Consider the following 16,276-nt stretch of genomic DNA (forward strand, 5'->3'; position numbering starts at 1 on the left):
CAAAATAATATTTTTAAAGGTCTATTTTTCATTCATTATTAAAATTAAAAAAATGATAATAATATTGTAGAGGAAATATGAATTGTAATTTAATAAATTTAAGAGGGTAAATACCATTTTAGATCTTGTGTTTTGTAAAAGTTATCGATGAGATTCTATGTTTTGTTAAATGATAATTTGGACAATCCGTTTTGCAAAATAGAACAAAATAATACCCTATACTAGATTTTGGTCAATTTTTTTTTTTAAATATGATATTTTTGTTCAATTTTACAAAACGCAGGGTCCAAATTATCATTTAACAAAATATATAGTTCGATTAGTAACTTTTACAAAACACAAGATTCAAAATAGTATTTATCCCAATTTAAAATTTAAAATATGAAAACATGACTTGTGAATTAATATTTAATGCAACACTTTCTTTCTCTTCAAGCAAAGACAACCTACTTACCTTCATATAAAACTTGAGCTTACCTAATATGTAAGTTATTCTATTCTCATATGTGAAAAGAATCATGCATGTAAATTTGTGACTTTCACACATCTACTATTTTTCTTATTTATTATGTAATCATTAATATTTTATTCAATTTTAATGAAAAATTCAATGTTTTTAAAATATTAGAAAAATCTCCCATAATTATAATCTTATTAGTACTTTATTATAGTCTAGAAATTCCTCCAACATTTAAATACTATAAAATAAGTCACATGCAAGGGAGAAAAACATATTATCCAAAAAAGACAAATGAATAGACAAAAACAAAATTTTGCATCTAATTTACCAATTATAAACCAAAATTTCAAAACTACATTATTAATAGAAATTTTGAACTGAAAAATAAACTAAATTACTATTACTATTCACTTTTTGTTTGAGTTTATATAAAAAAAAGGCTTAATAGCTAAGGGAAAAGTTGTAAACATGAATTACCTATTTTCCTCATTTTATATTTAATTCAACATAATTATTCACCTTATATTCTTATTTTTATCTATCATTAAATAAATTCTTCATTAGCCAAAATCACAATAGAAGATAACCAAAACACAACCTGCTATTAGTGATTATTTAATCAAATGCCATTCAAGAGTGAATTATTTTCAAAGCATTGAAAAATTCAAAACCATATTTCCACACAAATAAATAAATAACATATATATAGATCACCTACTTAGGATTAAACAACTTTGAAAATGTTCATTAAATAACTCACAATAAAGTCAAAAATGTTACAAAATACTTAATTATTAAAAAAAAGACCAATAGACAATATTTATTTATCTCATTAATTAGCTTTTGGAATAAGTGATATGATTAGTGATTTCCTCTAAACTTAGTCAAGGAAACATAACACAAAGCTTTGGCCTTTAAGCAATGAGTGTATTTTAGGGCTAAGATGTTGGGTTGCCTATTATACTATAACAATTGTTTAACCTCTAATTATTAAATATATATATATATGTATATACTAATATGAATCTGATTTTGGTTCCCTATTTTCTAATATATGATCTTGAATAGCTAATTTTGTTTGGTGGATTTATAAAGGTAATTAGCTGGATAAAATTCACCTCTAATTGAATTTTTGTTATTTGTTATCGCTGTTTCTCGTTAATAAATAAATAAATATAAAAATTCCATCAAATATAACTCATCAAAATAATCCAAATTTATAAAACACGCCAAGTTTAATATTATAAAGTTTATAATTTTTTGAAAAAAATTTATAATAAAGTATAGATATTAATTTTGTTAAATTCCTTGTTAATTTTGGAAGATTTTTTAATTAAATTTATAATAAAGTAATATATATTTTCTTTTTGCAAATATATATAATTAAGTTCCTTTTCAAACTTTATAGCAAAATCTAGTAAATATTACAAAATACCATATATATTAATATACTACGCATAAATATTAAAAGTGCACTACATTAACAAAATCATCATATTTATTATTAAAAAGCAAAATAAAATAAATTCTTAAAAATTATACACAAATTTTGTCTTCTCTTTCTTTTTTCTCTTATATAGTCTAAACAAATACATATATAAATATTAAACTTTTAGGAAAAAAAATTAAAAAGAGTGACCAAATATTTATAAATAAGATTTTGAGAAGGATATAGGCCTTGGTTGGCTGGGCTTTTAAAAGCTATTTTTGGGTTTTTGAAGCTCCAAAAATATTTTTACTACTGGTTGGGTAGCTACTGAGTTTCAGCTTTTACTTTTAAAATATTCTTTTAACAGAAGCTATCTTTAGCTACTTTCTCATGAAGAGTTTCTTGAAAAGCTAAAAACAGAAACAGAAACTCAGCCAAACAAAATTATAAACACACTAAAAAATAAAATTAAATCAACATGAAAATATTATCAAAAAAGGGTAAAATTTAATATATATATTTTTATATAAATGAGATGCTTATGTATATATTTTGAGTGTAACTAAAAATTAAAACAAAGTGTTAAAAAAAGAGTTTATACATTTTTAGATCCTGTGTTTTGCTTCATTATTTGTTTGGACCATGTGTTTTGACAAATTATTTTTTAGATCCTATGTTTTGCAAAATAGTTTAAATAGACTCCTAAACTTGATTTTGATGAACAAAAAATTGAATATAACAACACAGTTCTTAGGCAGAATGACTGTATTTTTGTTCTAAGTTGTTAGTTTGATGAATTATTTGTGATTTTAGTTCAAAAAACTTTGATCAAAATCGAGTTTAGGGGTCTATTTGAACTATTTTAGAAAATATAAGATCTAAAAAATAATTTATCAAAACACAGAGTTGAAATAAGTAATGAGCCAAAACACAAAATCTAAAAAAAAACATAAACACTAACAAAAAAAGAGCTCAACCTATGTAATAAAGAAAGAAAGGTGCAAGCAAGTTTATGTAATAATGTTAGAATAGGAGGGTTGAAATGCAAATAAAATAAAAGAAATGTAAGAGGAAAGAGATAAGGAAGAAGAGGAAGAAGATGACTATATATAGAGACGATTCTACAATCGAAAATCATCACCACACAAACTCAGATTTCCTACTTTCATGGGCGCCGACGTTTGGGAAAATACTCAAAATTTCTTTTCCTTTCTCTAATTATTTCATTCTTTGAAATTTTCTCTTTTCTCTTCTCTTCTCTTTCTCGTCTTTTCTCTCTCGTCCGAGAAAATACCATTTTTGTTTTCCAGTGAGAGAGAGAGGTAAAGCGCAGGAAGCGGAAAGAGAGATGGGGAAGTTCGTCGAGATTTTGGACCAGGGAGTTAGAATCGCGGCGAGATTTCATTCTAACTGCCCCCAGACCAGCCGCAAGTACTACCATCCACCGATTAACGTCGAAGACCAACACCACAACCACAACAACAACAACAACGGTCATCTTTTCTTCTCCGGCGCCGGATTCACCGGATTTGGCGGTGAAGGGAGCGGCGACGGCGGAGCGGTGCAGGTTCGCCATTGTGGACCTAAGGCGGTTGGGGGAACTTCGCCTGCGGAGTTCATTCTTTTCTCTGTTTGATCTATTATTCTCAAAAGCAAAAAAAAAAATACTATTCTTTTTTGGTTTAGAGTTATGAAGAAAAAAAAAAGAAGAGAAATTGTCATTCTGTGACGATTTTTAATTGTTCTTGTTGTTCACGAATTGTTCGATTGAAAAAATTTTGATTCTTGAGTTTATCATATAATGATAAAGATTGATTTTTTATTTATTGTTCTTGCTCTCTTGAATTGGGATTAGGTTAAAGTCTCGTATTGCAATCTAATTGAGCTAATTGGGATTAGGTTATGTATGTATTGTCTTTGTTAGAGCTTAGATCTATGCTTGTACAGAATTTTGTGCAAGGATTAGGTCTGGAGTTTATGCTAATTTTTAGGGTTAAATTGATATTTAGCAAGGATTATGTTATTTTAGTATTGCTAATTTTTAGGTTTTCTAACTCAAAACCAATTAGCAGTGGATTATGCCCAATTAAGATGTGCTCATAGTTTTTGCCATGGCTGACTATTAATGATATCATCTTTATTCAGTCAACAAAAAAAAAACAATAACTTTGTATTGATAAATTCATAACAGGTTTTTTTTTATATAATTTTATCCATTGAATTTTTAGTAAATTTCCAAAATATTCTATGAAGTTTCATTATAGATCCCTCCAAAAATACTGTGAAGTTTTAAAATTGGAAACTAATTACTAGTAAAAATTAACTCAAGAACTACCTACTATAAAATAATTTTACTTAAGAATCACAAGCTGGGAGAAAATTTCAAAATAAGTGTCTTGAACTAGGCAAATATTACATATTATATGTATATGTATAAAATATAAGGGAATTTATGAAATATTTGCTTCAATTTAAGGCCTACCGGTTGAGGTTTTTTTAGTATACTCGACGGACGTGCAAATTTTTAGAGAACAGGTTTAAGTATGTTGATGTTGATTTCTATAAGCATAAAAAAAATTAGCCACACATGCAATATGTTTAAACTAGACTATTTAAAATTTTATGAAAATTGCGTTGATACTCTAAATAACTATAATATACACAGTTCTAAAAAGAAATCGCACTGAAAATTGTTCAAAAATCGAGAACACTGATCCTCCTACCGGTAAGGTTTAAATTGAAGTACTGGATATGTATATATTATTTATAGGTTCTTGTTGGAGGTGCCAAATGTCCTCAAGTGGATTTTGTTGGGGACTTGTCACAATGACAGAGTCAGCAAAATACAAAGTTACTTGAACAAGCAAATTTGCATAAAACCCTTTTTCATTTATTGCAGGAACATGTCTCCACCATCTCAAGTCAGTGGCATCTTCCTACTATGGGGCCAGCTCTAACTTTGTTCATTTCAAGGCATGTTATTTATTATTGTCTTTGTATGTAAGCAAAAAGACTCTTTAAAGATGGGTTCACCATGGGTTTGATTTGTGTTATCTATTTATGAGTCAGTATCTCTCTTTGTCAAGATGGTTAATTAGCAATTATTTAGGCACAAAAAAAGAAGAAGAAGAAGAAGCATGTGGATGAGTTCTGTAAGAAGAGTGAAAACTTTCATTATTTCAGAACAGTTAATTTACCATAAGAAAAGAAAGCTAAACATTGTTGGTCAAATAAATAACTACAATTGCAACTGAACTCACAGTTTAACTCAATACAGACTACCAAAACAATAGAAATACACAATCACTGAGTCATCTACCAGTTTTCAAAACCCAATTCTAAAACACCAAGTCCCAAGCTCCAACTAGGAAGGTTCCATCATGATTCTCTCTAGCAATATCACTTCACTGACTAATCTTACTCTGGCTTCCGGGCCAAGAAGAAATACATTGGCGTGAAAATCTCCTTCCTGAAACACAGTAGCCAAATTTTGGTTTAGTCCATGGATTTTGCGTCCAGAAGAATTAAGCGGTGAAAATTTCGATAATCTTGGTTTTGGTATGAAGAAAAAGTTAAAGAATGGTGAAGGCGACAATAACTTACTTTCCACCTTCAACAAGCCCTTCTGCAGCCTTCTCTAGAAAATTTTGAACTCTTTGACTTCCCTTTGGGGCCAAGCCAACAAATTCTAGTGCCCTTACCTACATTACATTAAAGCAAAGATCACAATGATATTCTGCTTTCCACGTTTGAATGAATCACAAGAAATGATGAAATTCTCTATGTAACAGAATAACAGCTCCAAACTTTCAAGGCTAACAACATAATAGAATCTTTTACCATGTTCTTGGTCAAAAAGCGCCCAACAGCTGTTAGACGGAAACTACTGAGCGAGAAATGACTTGTGTCCAAAGGCAAGTACCAGGGGACTTGTGAGTCTGCTGCAAGATCTTTTTCCCATATGACCTTTTCACAAAGAAATTGAAACAGAAAAACAACAAAAAGGGATATTCAACACATCTTCAAACTCGATTTTGAATATGGGGACTAGAAGAGAGAATTGCAACCAACCTCAAACCCTGCTTGTTTTAGAGCTTCAACGCATTTAGTTGTCAATCTGATATCTGGGAGGCCATCACCGATCTCAATTTCGGCCTGTGTTATATAATATATACATTTTTCATTTTCAACATCTGCAGGGAAATCAGAGTGAAATGATAATTTGTCTGTGGTCAAGTTATTCTTACCTTGATCTTTTGGTGATTCTGGTTATTGGGATCAAATGCATCAGTCATGCACCATTCATATGCGGCAAAATACTGGCCTGGCTTCAACACTCTGTAAATCTCTTTGTAGCATCCATACTAACCATATAAAAAGAATACACTTTAACCAACAGAGACCACAAGGAAACAAAATGAAGCAGTATTAAGAGAGCTCTGTGTTTGCAAGCCACAAAAATGACATACAGCATCTGGTGCATGGCAGGTAGCTTCAATTGCATACACTGCATCATATGAATTGTCAGGAAACGGCATTTTCATAAAATCAGCCTGCAATAATAGAAATTAAGAATGACATCTGTTACCAAAAATCATTGTGTTAAAGAAATAGTTTGCGCAAACTCAGGATGGCAGAAGAAATAACAAATAAACATAAAATGCCTGGTGTTTTGAAACAAAAGTAATTTAAAAAGGAAAAGCCAACTTGTTTAACAGCAATAATACTAAGCACTAACCTTTACAAAGTCGCAGGTCTTGTCCACACCAGCGATCCGATTCAGTTCCTGTAGAACAATCAATCAAGTAGATAAACCATCTTGAAACTTGACCATTTAACCATATAGAACATAGAAAGAAAATTGTACTGGACCTTAAAAAAGCTTTGTTGAAATTGAAAGATCAGAACCATCATTTTTCACACACAATATTACATCATCACCTTATTAGAAAAATGCTTTATCTCCTGAAACCTTTAATTAGCTAATATTTATGATGAAACAAGGTCCAATTAAGATCAAGATAGTCACACTCACTAATCCAGGGATCCTAACAGTGAAGGAACTTCACAGGTTTTGAACAATGAAAAGTCTCATCCCTATTTTCTTACTTGTAACTACAACAAACACTTACCTTTCCTCTTGATATCTGATATTCGTTGTTGTTCAACCCTGTAACTGATGTAGAGCTGCAACAAACCATCAAAAAGTGAAAAAATTAAGCTCTCTTTAAACACTAGTTTATCATAATCTCTGTCTAAAGATGAAAAGTAGCCTTTCAAGTATCAACACTAATAAAAATAATATATCATACTATAAATGCTATTTATTAATAACAATAACAGTATATCAAGACAAACCGAAGTTATTTTACAATATGTCAAAGCAATCAATGCCAACTGTTTGAATAGCATATGGAATTCTCGTAGAATGCACAGAGAAAGTAATTCCTAAATTTCATGCAGGATCATTGTCACCATTTAGTATAAAAGATTGTACCATAGTCACAAAACAGTGAGGTTATCTCAACCAAATGATATTTAATACTCGTAATATAAAGAGCACTCACCTGAATCGAGCAAACTCTCTTAGTGGGCCTCCAATTCCACAGCCCACATCAAGCACCTAAACACAGTGAATAGAATAGAGAATTTATATCTTAGCCGTATGACAAAAGGTAAACCCCCTTCTCTTTTTTAGCATTTCGTATCAAAGAAAACAAACCTTCTGTCCTGGTTTTACTCCTAGTTGCAAAGCGAGGAAGTGTTCATGCCTCTTGATGCTCTCTCTAAGAGACTCACCTTTCCATCTGCACAAGAAAAATGTATAATCAGAATGATGGACTAATGGTAACACAACTACAAGAACTTTAACTATGAAATGAATGAAGGAGGAACCTGTGTGCAAAATGGAAGGATTCTCCCCAGCCAAATTCATAGAAGCTGGTAACTAAATCATAATATTTATTGACCTGAAATCCACATGCAAGAACAAGGTTAAATTATTCTACAATTTCTTTTTGTTGGCTTAAATATGTAGTCAATTTTAACACAAATGTCAAACCCAATAATTGGAACTTGGAAGCACTTGTTACAGTATTGATATTCACCAATGTAAAAAATATTTGCTAATGTTAAATTCAGTATGCTTTACTATAGAAACATTAATTTCAACACATGTTATGGGGTTGTGCTCCAATGCACACAGGCTGAAAGAAACTATTTTCATTTACAAAATAAAATTTTCTTCTATAAATAATTAAACTCTAATAATGTTAAATCTAGCATCCATCAACTCATCATGCGGGAATGTTGTAATTTTGAGACACATGTCAAATTTTAACAATATGATATTCTTGATGCTACACTTGGCACAAACGATAAGATATGTGAAAACTCATACTACTTTTAAGACAGAATCGGAGACAATTATATAATATTTCTTACCATGTCACTGTAATTAGACTTTCTGTCTTCCTCTTCACCTCCATGACAGACATGGTACTTCTCATACCTGGTGAAAAAATTTAAAAAAATAAGCAATTCTCTACAGTGTCAATTGCAGAACTACTACTAGCCACAGCACAATAAATGCTAGTTATGAGCTCACCAAACTTTTTGACTCTAAGTTGCAAATTAAACTATTTAATTACACATCATTGTCTTATAATTCATTCAATTTTTATTATTTAATTATGAGAGCATTCTTATGATTACGTATTCTTCCTAAAACAAGTCAAAACCAAATATTTGCTGATCTTGAAGAGTGGTTGAAATCAGGATATTTTTACACACCAAAAAAATTATATATTATAAAATAGAACTTAGACCAAAAATTTTGCAGTAGTAAACACGATAAAGAACTCAAATCTTAAGTATAATTGTCAAATCTTAAGTATGATCCCCTGAGAATCATTTGAAAATAACAAAGGGGATAATAATTAACAAATATATATATATATATATATATATGTAACCACCAGTACCACTCAAACACATCACAAGGGCAAAATTGCCAATAAATTCTACAAGCCACAGCCATCCATCTAAGCAGAGTCTGACTAGAAATCAACTTGCTCCAGTTCTGTCATTTTTGGATACTCAAAAATAAAAATAAAAATAGAAAAAGGGACAAATCCTAGACCATATACATACTAAAAGAACCTTTCCCTGCTCAGACCTAAATCAGAAGACATTTAATTACTTACGTACACATATATAAATATATATACACACATGGTAGAAATACATATGTTATGTCACCTCATCTGAAATGAACCTAAACAACTAGCTCTGAGCTCATTCATTGACCCCATTGACTCATATCATTCTCAGAAATCACAAGATTATGCAATCTTAAGTTAGCTCATGATTTGGTGCCTGATGATAAACTTAGCTTGACCCAGATTGTCAAATTAACATAAAAAAAATATAATAATCAAACTTTAATATGAAGAAGAAGAAGAAGAAGAAGAAGAAGAAAAGTACTTGTCAACGGCGGAAAGAACATCGCTTTTCTCGATCTTTCCTCCAAGACCAGATGCGAGATCCATTGCTCCAGTCTTCGACATCTCGAAAACTCCGAAGACAAACTCAGGGAGATCTAGAATCACCAAACAAAAAAACCCATAATTAAAAAAAAAGATTTTGATGTTTAGAAGAGCATTGCATGCAATGATCGAAAAAAAATACGGTAATTAAGCACAATGTAGGATTAAAGATTACATTGGAAATGAGGATCTAAAAGAACCCTAAGAAAAGTTTTGAATGGAGAGGAAAAGAAGGGATTTTGGTTGGAGCAGAATGAAAGGTTTAGTATTTATAGAGAGACTAACCAACTCAACACAAAGTTTGCTCCTTTTTTATTTGAGAAAGCAAAGCTAAAAAGAGAAAGAGAACACTCAAGAAGAGTACAGAGTGGAATCCAAACATTCTATCCAATTAAAACTCATTTCTAATATTTATTACAAAAATATTTCTAATAGTAGTAATAATACACCCTATAAATATATTAATACACATTATAGGAAGGATTATGTGTTTTGGCTCATTATTTGTTTGGAGTTTGTGTTTTAAAAAATTATTTTTTGGATCTTGTGTTTTTTGAAAATAATTCAAATAGACCCTTAAATCCAATTTTGATCAAAGTGTTTTGAACTAAAATCACAAATAATTCATCAAACTAACAACTCAGAATAAAAATACAGTCATTCTGCTTAAAAACTGTGTTATTATATTCAATTTTTTATTAATTAAAATTAAGTTTAGAGGCATATTTGAACTATTTTACAAATAATAATTTGTCAAAAATACATAGTCTAAAAAATAATTTCTTAAAACACAAAGTTCAAATAAGTAATTAGTCAAAATATAAGATCTAAAAATATATAAACCTGTATATAAATAAAATTATGTGAAAATTAAATGAGCAACATTTAATGATGATGAAATGAAATGGGTTTTAGGAAAGGTGATATTTTTTATTTTGTTCAATTGGATAGAAAATCTTGTTGGTAGTTGAAAATTTTGTCCAATCTTAACGAGAGGAAACCCTACACATGATGGGAGTCATTGACATTTGTGATGTGGAGTTATTAGGGGCATGTGTTGATATTGTCTTCTTTATTGATAAAATAATTTTTATAGTTTTAAAAAAAAATAATTGGTGTTTGGTTAATATTTTCTAAAAATAAATTTTTAAATAAAAATTAATAAATATATTTATAAAGAGGATTATTTTTTAAAAGTTTGTAATAAATAATGAGATAAAGTAATGTGAAAAAAAAAACGATGAAAAATAAGGAGAGATAAATTTTAATGAAGAAAAATTGATGCAAGAAAAAAAAATGAGAGAGAAAAAGTGAGAATAAATAAATTAATGAGAGAAGGTGATGTAAGATAATAATAATAATTAAAAATGTTATGTAAGAAAAAAAAATGAGAACAATTAAAAACAACTTTTTGTTGTTCTCAAAATTTTATATTTTTTGTAACTTTGTTTTTAAAAATTGTTTTCTGAAAACAATGCCAAACACCCCTATTTGTTTTCAGAAAACAATTTTTAGATTTTAAAAACAAAAAATAGTTTTTTAGTTAAAGAGCTAAACACCTTCTAAGTTATTTTAAAATCCAATAAAAACCTGATAAAATCGAACTGATTTGATACTATTATAAAAAAATTAGACATCCAATCATAATTGGATTGGATGTTAAAAAATGGATTCTAATTGAATTGATTTAATTATAGTTGGCCAATAACATTGTTAAAAATCTAATTAAAACTAAACTAATTCAATCATATATTGTATATTATATTTTCTACAAAATACTTGATTTAAAAAAAAATATATATATAAGCAACTTTTAATTGGATGTTAAAATTAATTAAGAAGTAATTTAGCATACTTATTAAAACATACAAATATAGTAATTAATGTTACCTATTATGTATTTTATTTAATTTATTTTTTTAATTTTAAAAATCGACAAGTGTTATACCCATTTTTGGCATAATGACGTAGCTAATGACATAACAAAAGCGTGCAGTATGAGTCTGAATTAACAAAACACCTTGTTGTCTAAGAAAAGCGTTACCAGTTACTTTTACATCACCAACAGACAACAATTTGCCAACTTAAGCACCTTACGGCGAGTCAAGATTTAATGGAGTACATCGCCATTTATAGGGATGTCAACAACTTTAGTTGGATGGCTGACACATGAGAACACCATTTAACCAAGACATATGACCCACTCGATGTACCTATAACTTTGCATGTATTATCGCGGGGTCAAAACCAATATCTTGGGCCCACAATCCAATTGTAATTCGACTCCTCACTATAAATAAGAGGTAGGGGTTCGAGAAAGTGGATGAAAAATGGCCAAATACTTTGAGCACCTCTTAGTGCCAAACACTTAGAAGCTCCACACTCTAGAGAGCTCAAGTAATCAAATGTAATCAATGCTTGTAAGCTTCAATCATCAATAAAAATAATTAAGTGGACCTAAGTTAATTATTGAACCAAATCTCTATAAACCATCTCACCGTACTTTATTCTATACACTAATTATTTTCCATTAATCACACATTAATACACGAGTCCACTCTCACATATTTATTTTGAGGGTGTTTGACGAGTATGACTAAAAAATAAGTCAACAATGAGAAAAAACTGATATAATTTAATCAGTAATTAGATCGGAAGTTAAAGGTAAATTAAATTGAATTGGGTGAAATTTTTCAAAATTTAATATCTAATTGAATTAGATTGATTAAGCTTTAAAATATTGGATTGAATTAGAAGTCTAAGTAATGTTAGCTTTGTTTTTACTTTCAGATATGAATAAATTAGTTCATAACTTTGCTCAATGCCTGCCTTGAAGTGCTGCAAGTATCACATACCTTGAACAATAATCCATATTTTCCTTAGAAGAAAATATCCACTTAATTATTAATTTTCATAGTTTAAAGATATTAAAAGAATATTCGTTTCAATACTTGAATCTTTTATCTTTTATCTGTATATGTTCATTTATAGGGTTTAGTTTAGTGATGTATTAAAAAAACAATTAAATATTATAAAAGGCTGAAACGTAAGTTTAGTATATTATAATTTAGCTCAAAATAATTATATTTTAAAAAAAATTTATTACTTTCATGACTAATAAATCATTCGTATACGCATTGAATTTATTTATTTTTACGTGTGCACTTTAAAATTAGGGAAAAAATGGTATTATTTATGTTCTTACACAATAATTAATCTCAATATTTCTTAAACTTTTTTTTTTGTCACATCAATATTTCTTAAACTTGAAAACAACTTCTTGGTACTTAGAGTAGTGGCATTATGCATGAAGTTCATTCAAATTGATTATCCAAATTTTATTTATTTTAATACTTTTTTTAGAAGAGTGATTCCATAGTATTCAAATATTAAATTCTCATCAATTTGATGAGTAATACATTCCGCAATTACAATCATTGATAAAAATTTCAAATTATCGCGAATACTAATTTTTGCTAATGTATCAGCTACTCGATTCCCTTCACAAGAAATAAAATGACAAGAGCTAACATGACAAAATGGCAAAACATGTTGGATATCTCTCCAATAATGAGGTTCTCCACCGCGAGACCCTTGCTATTTTGAATGGCTCGAGTAGCATTTAAGCAGTCGATCTTAAGCCTATGAATCATGATCCCCTCGTGATGTAGCACCATTTCAAAGTCTCAAAACATGTCATCAATTCCGCTACCAGGAGTGTTTATACTAAGGGGATATTATTAGAGAAGAAGTGAATCACCATTCCTCTATCTTCTCGTGTGACGCCCCACATCACTATGGTTGCTTTCTGGAATGACGATTGACCCTACTAACTAAGACAAGTATTTCCAGCGTGCTTTGTCCTCGCTGGCACACTTCCTGGGAAAACTTCCTAGGAGGTCACCCATCCCTAGATTACTCCAGGCCAAACACTCTTAACCATGGAGTTCTTAAGTGATGGGCTATCGAAAAGAAGATGCACCTTCTTGATATAGGTAGTACCCATCAATCCATTTAAGCCATATTCAACTGTGTAGTCCCATACCTACACAGTCTTAGAATCATTATACTTGACCTTCCCCAGACGGTGTGGGATTGCACAGCTTACCCGGTCTTTCCCCTTATGGATCGCGGGATTCTGACTGTCACATCCCGCTCTAAAGCTCCAAATCTAACCAAATCTCGTCAAGCACACACCACAACATTCACAACTCCAAACCCAATCATTATTCTCTAAAAAAAATGCATCCATAATGTAATAAACTTTTTTATTTTTTTAGTTTTAATATTATGATTCATAATGAGCAAATCTTAAGACAATAATATAATGTGGTATCGAGAGATATAAATACTCACATTCAATCGACTCAACAATTTTATGAATTTAACATTTTCTACCATTTAAAAAATTAGGGATTTTATTTATTTCTTTGAATTGAAATATGAGATATTGTTAAGTAAGATAGAGTGTGATTGGTTTATGATTTGCAAATAAAATATATGGATTGTGAATTTGATTTGAAAAGAACTATTTAAAAATAATATTGTAATTTTTGCAATTATTGATTGATTTATGATATTATACTTTAAATAGCGCCGAGACTCATTTATTTTAGTCTAAATCTCGTAGATTTATAAGAAATGATAAATTATCGTTTACCATTTGCATGTGTAATTGTTTTTTATTTTCAAAAAGATATTTTGAATTTACTTCTGAAAATGGCCTACAAATAAAGAATTATATGAACCATTTATATTTTAATTTTTAAAAACTTAAAATTGAATTTGGGAACCAATCACAATCACAATCACTTAGGGACCATGAAAGTATCCAAGTGAGAGAGCATAGCAGAGGTTACAAGTAATCAGAACACGTGGAGGGTCCAGTTGGAGCAAATGAGTCAAAAGTGGGGCCCACTGATATATGTGAAAGGAGTTCAAAGCCAAAGACAGTCTGCACCTGTCGCCACGTCATCATACACGTCAGAGACAGCTTTCACTTGTATTTTAATTATTAATAATTACTTCATTAATTAATTGTCATATTTTTTTCTTTTTTTGATTTGTATCTTTCTTGTTTGCCTCATCTTTTTGTCAGGTTCGGAAATTGAGATCGATATCAGACAATTTTAGATGCCTTTTTTAAAAAAATAAAAAATAAAAAATTTAGATTCCAAATTAAATAATAGAAAAGTCCTATTTTTTTTATGGGAGGAATATTTTTCCACCGAAAATAATAGAAAAAAGTTGTATTGTAATGATTTTTCAAGACTTTAAATAATGGCTGAGCTAGTGAATATATTAGGAGTCAAACATAATCTTCCAACATTTTTTTAACAAGTAATATCTAAAATATAGATTCTTATTCATTTCTACCATAGGTATATCAAACCCAAGACCCAATTTAGTTCCCTTATAGAAGTTGGTGGGCAATAATTTCAACCCTAAATCTTGTATAAGGATTTTGGCTACATAGAAATAAGGGTCATTTATTAAAATGACTTGTTTTTTAAAATTATTTTGCACTTTGATGTAATTTTGATAATTTTTTATAAAATAATCTCTGACACTCCAGATAGCTAGTTAAAATTTTTTAGACAGTTGGTCAAAATGTTTAGACAACTAGTCAAAATTTTCGATAGACACCCTTTTGCAAAAAAATATTAAAACTAGGCCAAAATGCAAAATAACTTAAAAAAAAGAAGTAATTTTCACCATTTACTTTAGAAATAATTGTTGGTCTTTCCTTCCCCTTTAAAGACCTTCGTCCTCTTCTTTTAATGGTAAATCTTCAGTAAGTTTTCGATAAGTTTTGAATAATTTATAATACTAAAAACAAAATTTAAACAACTTGTTGCACACGTGTTTGTTTTTTTTTTTTATTTTCTTTTATACGCTTGTAAAAACAATTGTTTTTTACTCTGTTTCCGACACTAGACTTATGAAACATTGTTATATAAAAAAGTTGAGAGCATATCACAATTCACACCAGAAAAATAATAATAATAAAAACTAAAGCTCTCGTACAATTTTTTTTTTTTTGAGAAAAAACTTATCTATTGCTTTATATACGTTAATAAGTTTACTACTCTAAAAATAATAAGTATAACAGATGATAAAAAAAATATTAGTGGAATTTTTTTTTGTTTATAATTTTATTTTAAATGAACTAAAATAAATTAAGTTTATCCAAATATATACATTTAACTTAGAGCAGATTTATATCAATATTACAAAGTAATTAAAAGTGAATATTACAAAAATTTCACTTGGTTAGTCCCTTATCATAATTTATCAATAAACATATTTCTAAAATTTATATAAATAAAATAAAGTGTAAATGTGAGTAATTATAATTTTAGGAGACTCCTATGATGCAGTGATATTGTCCTATAGCATAACACAAGTAAGCAAAAACTTATTTTTAATGGTCCTCTTCTCTTCTCTTCTCTTCTATGGACCCTAATGCCAAGGGTTGAACATTTAACTTGTAAAATCCGAAAATCCGACTAACCCGACCGACTTGAGCCCGCAAAATTCGATTTTAGCCAAAATCTGAAATTTCGGGTGCACCCGAACCGATCCGAATACATTTGGGTTCGGGTTTGAGTTTAAACTTGTTATGGTGTGCAGGTTTTGGTTAAACCCGAAACTCGAAAAGGAACCCAAAATTATGTTTTGATATATTTTTGTGTGAAATAAAACACTTGTCTAAACAAAAATAATTTATTAATTATGCTTTTGAATGTTGACATGTTGCTGTAAATTATTTTATTTTGGTAAAAATACATGGCAAAAGTTAAAAAAAAACTAAAAATATGACATTTTTGTAAAAAAATG

General features: G+C 29.3%; 1 protein-coding gene across 1 annotated transcript; it reads right to left on the reverse strand.

Annotated features, from left to right (window-relative positions):
* Positions 1-5,033: 5,033 nt before the first annotated feature.
* On the reverse strand, positions 5,034-9,799 carry LOC133829684 (cycloartenol-C-24-methyltransferase). The gene is made up of 14 exons (XM_062259444.1): positions 9,612-9,799; positions 9,375-9,489; positions 8,334-8,400; positions 7,785-7,858; positions 7,612-7,696; positions 7,457-7,512; positions 7,022-7,076; positions 6,628-6,675; positions 6,359-6,442; positions 6,137-6,253; positions 5,961-6,044; positions 5,730-5,855; positions 5,493-5,590; positions 5,034-5,358 (listed from the first exon to the last, which is right to left on the reverse strand). Exons 2-14 carry the CDS (start codon positions 9,455-9,457, stop codon positions 5,307-5,309), a joined length of 1,029 nt encoding a protein of 342 aa, XP_062115428.1. The 5' UTR covers positions 9,458-9,489; positions 9,612-9,799; the 3' UTR covers positions 5,034-5,306.
* Positions 9,800-16,276: the final 6,477 nt, after the last annotated feature.

Source organism: Humulus lupulus, chromosome 4, assembly GCF_963169125.1.
Source record: "Humulus lupulus chromosome 4, drHumLupu1.1, whole genome shotgun sequence".
In the NCBI taxonomy this organism is placed as follows: Eukaryota; Viridiplantae; Streptophyta; class Magnoliopsida; order Rosales; family Cannabaceae; genus Humulus; species Humulus lupulus.

Bases quoted from the DNA above. Each gene is read 5' to 3' on its own strand.
- LOC133829684 (XM_062259444.1), bottom strand. From the start codon at position 9,457: ATGTCGAAGACTGGAGCAATGGATCTCGCATCTGGTCTTGGAGGAAAG. The intron at 7,513-7,611 runs GTTTGTTTTCTT...CACTGTGTTTAG, and splicing joins GAGTAAAACCAGGACAGAAG to GTGCTTGATGTGGGCTGTGG. The intron at 7,077-7,456 runs GTGAGTGCTCTT...GGTTTGTTGCAG, and splicing joins AGAGAGTTTGCTCGATTCAG to CTCTACATCAGTTACAGGGT.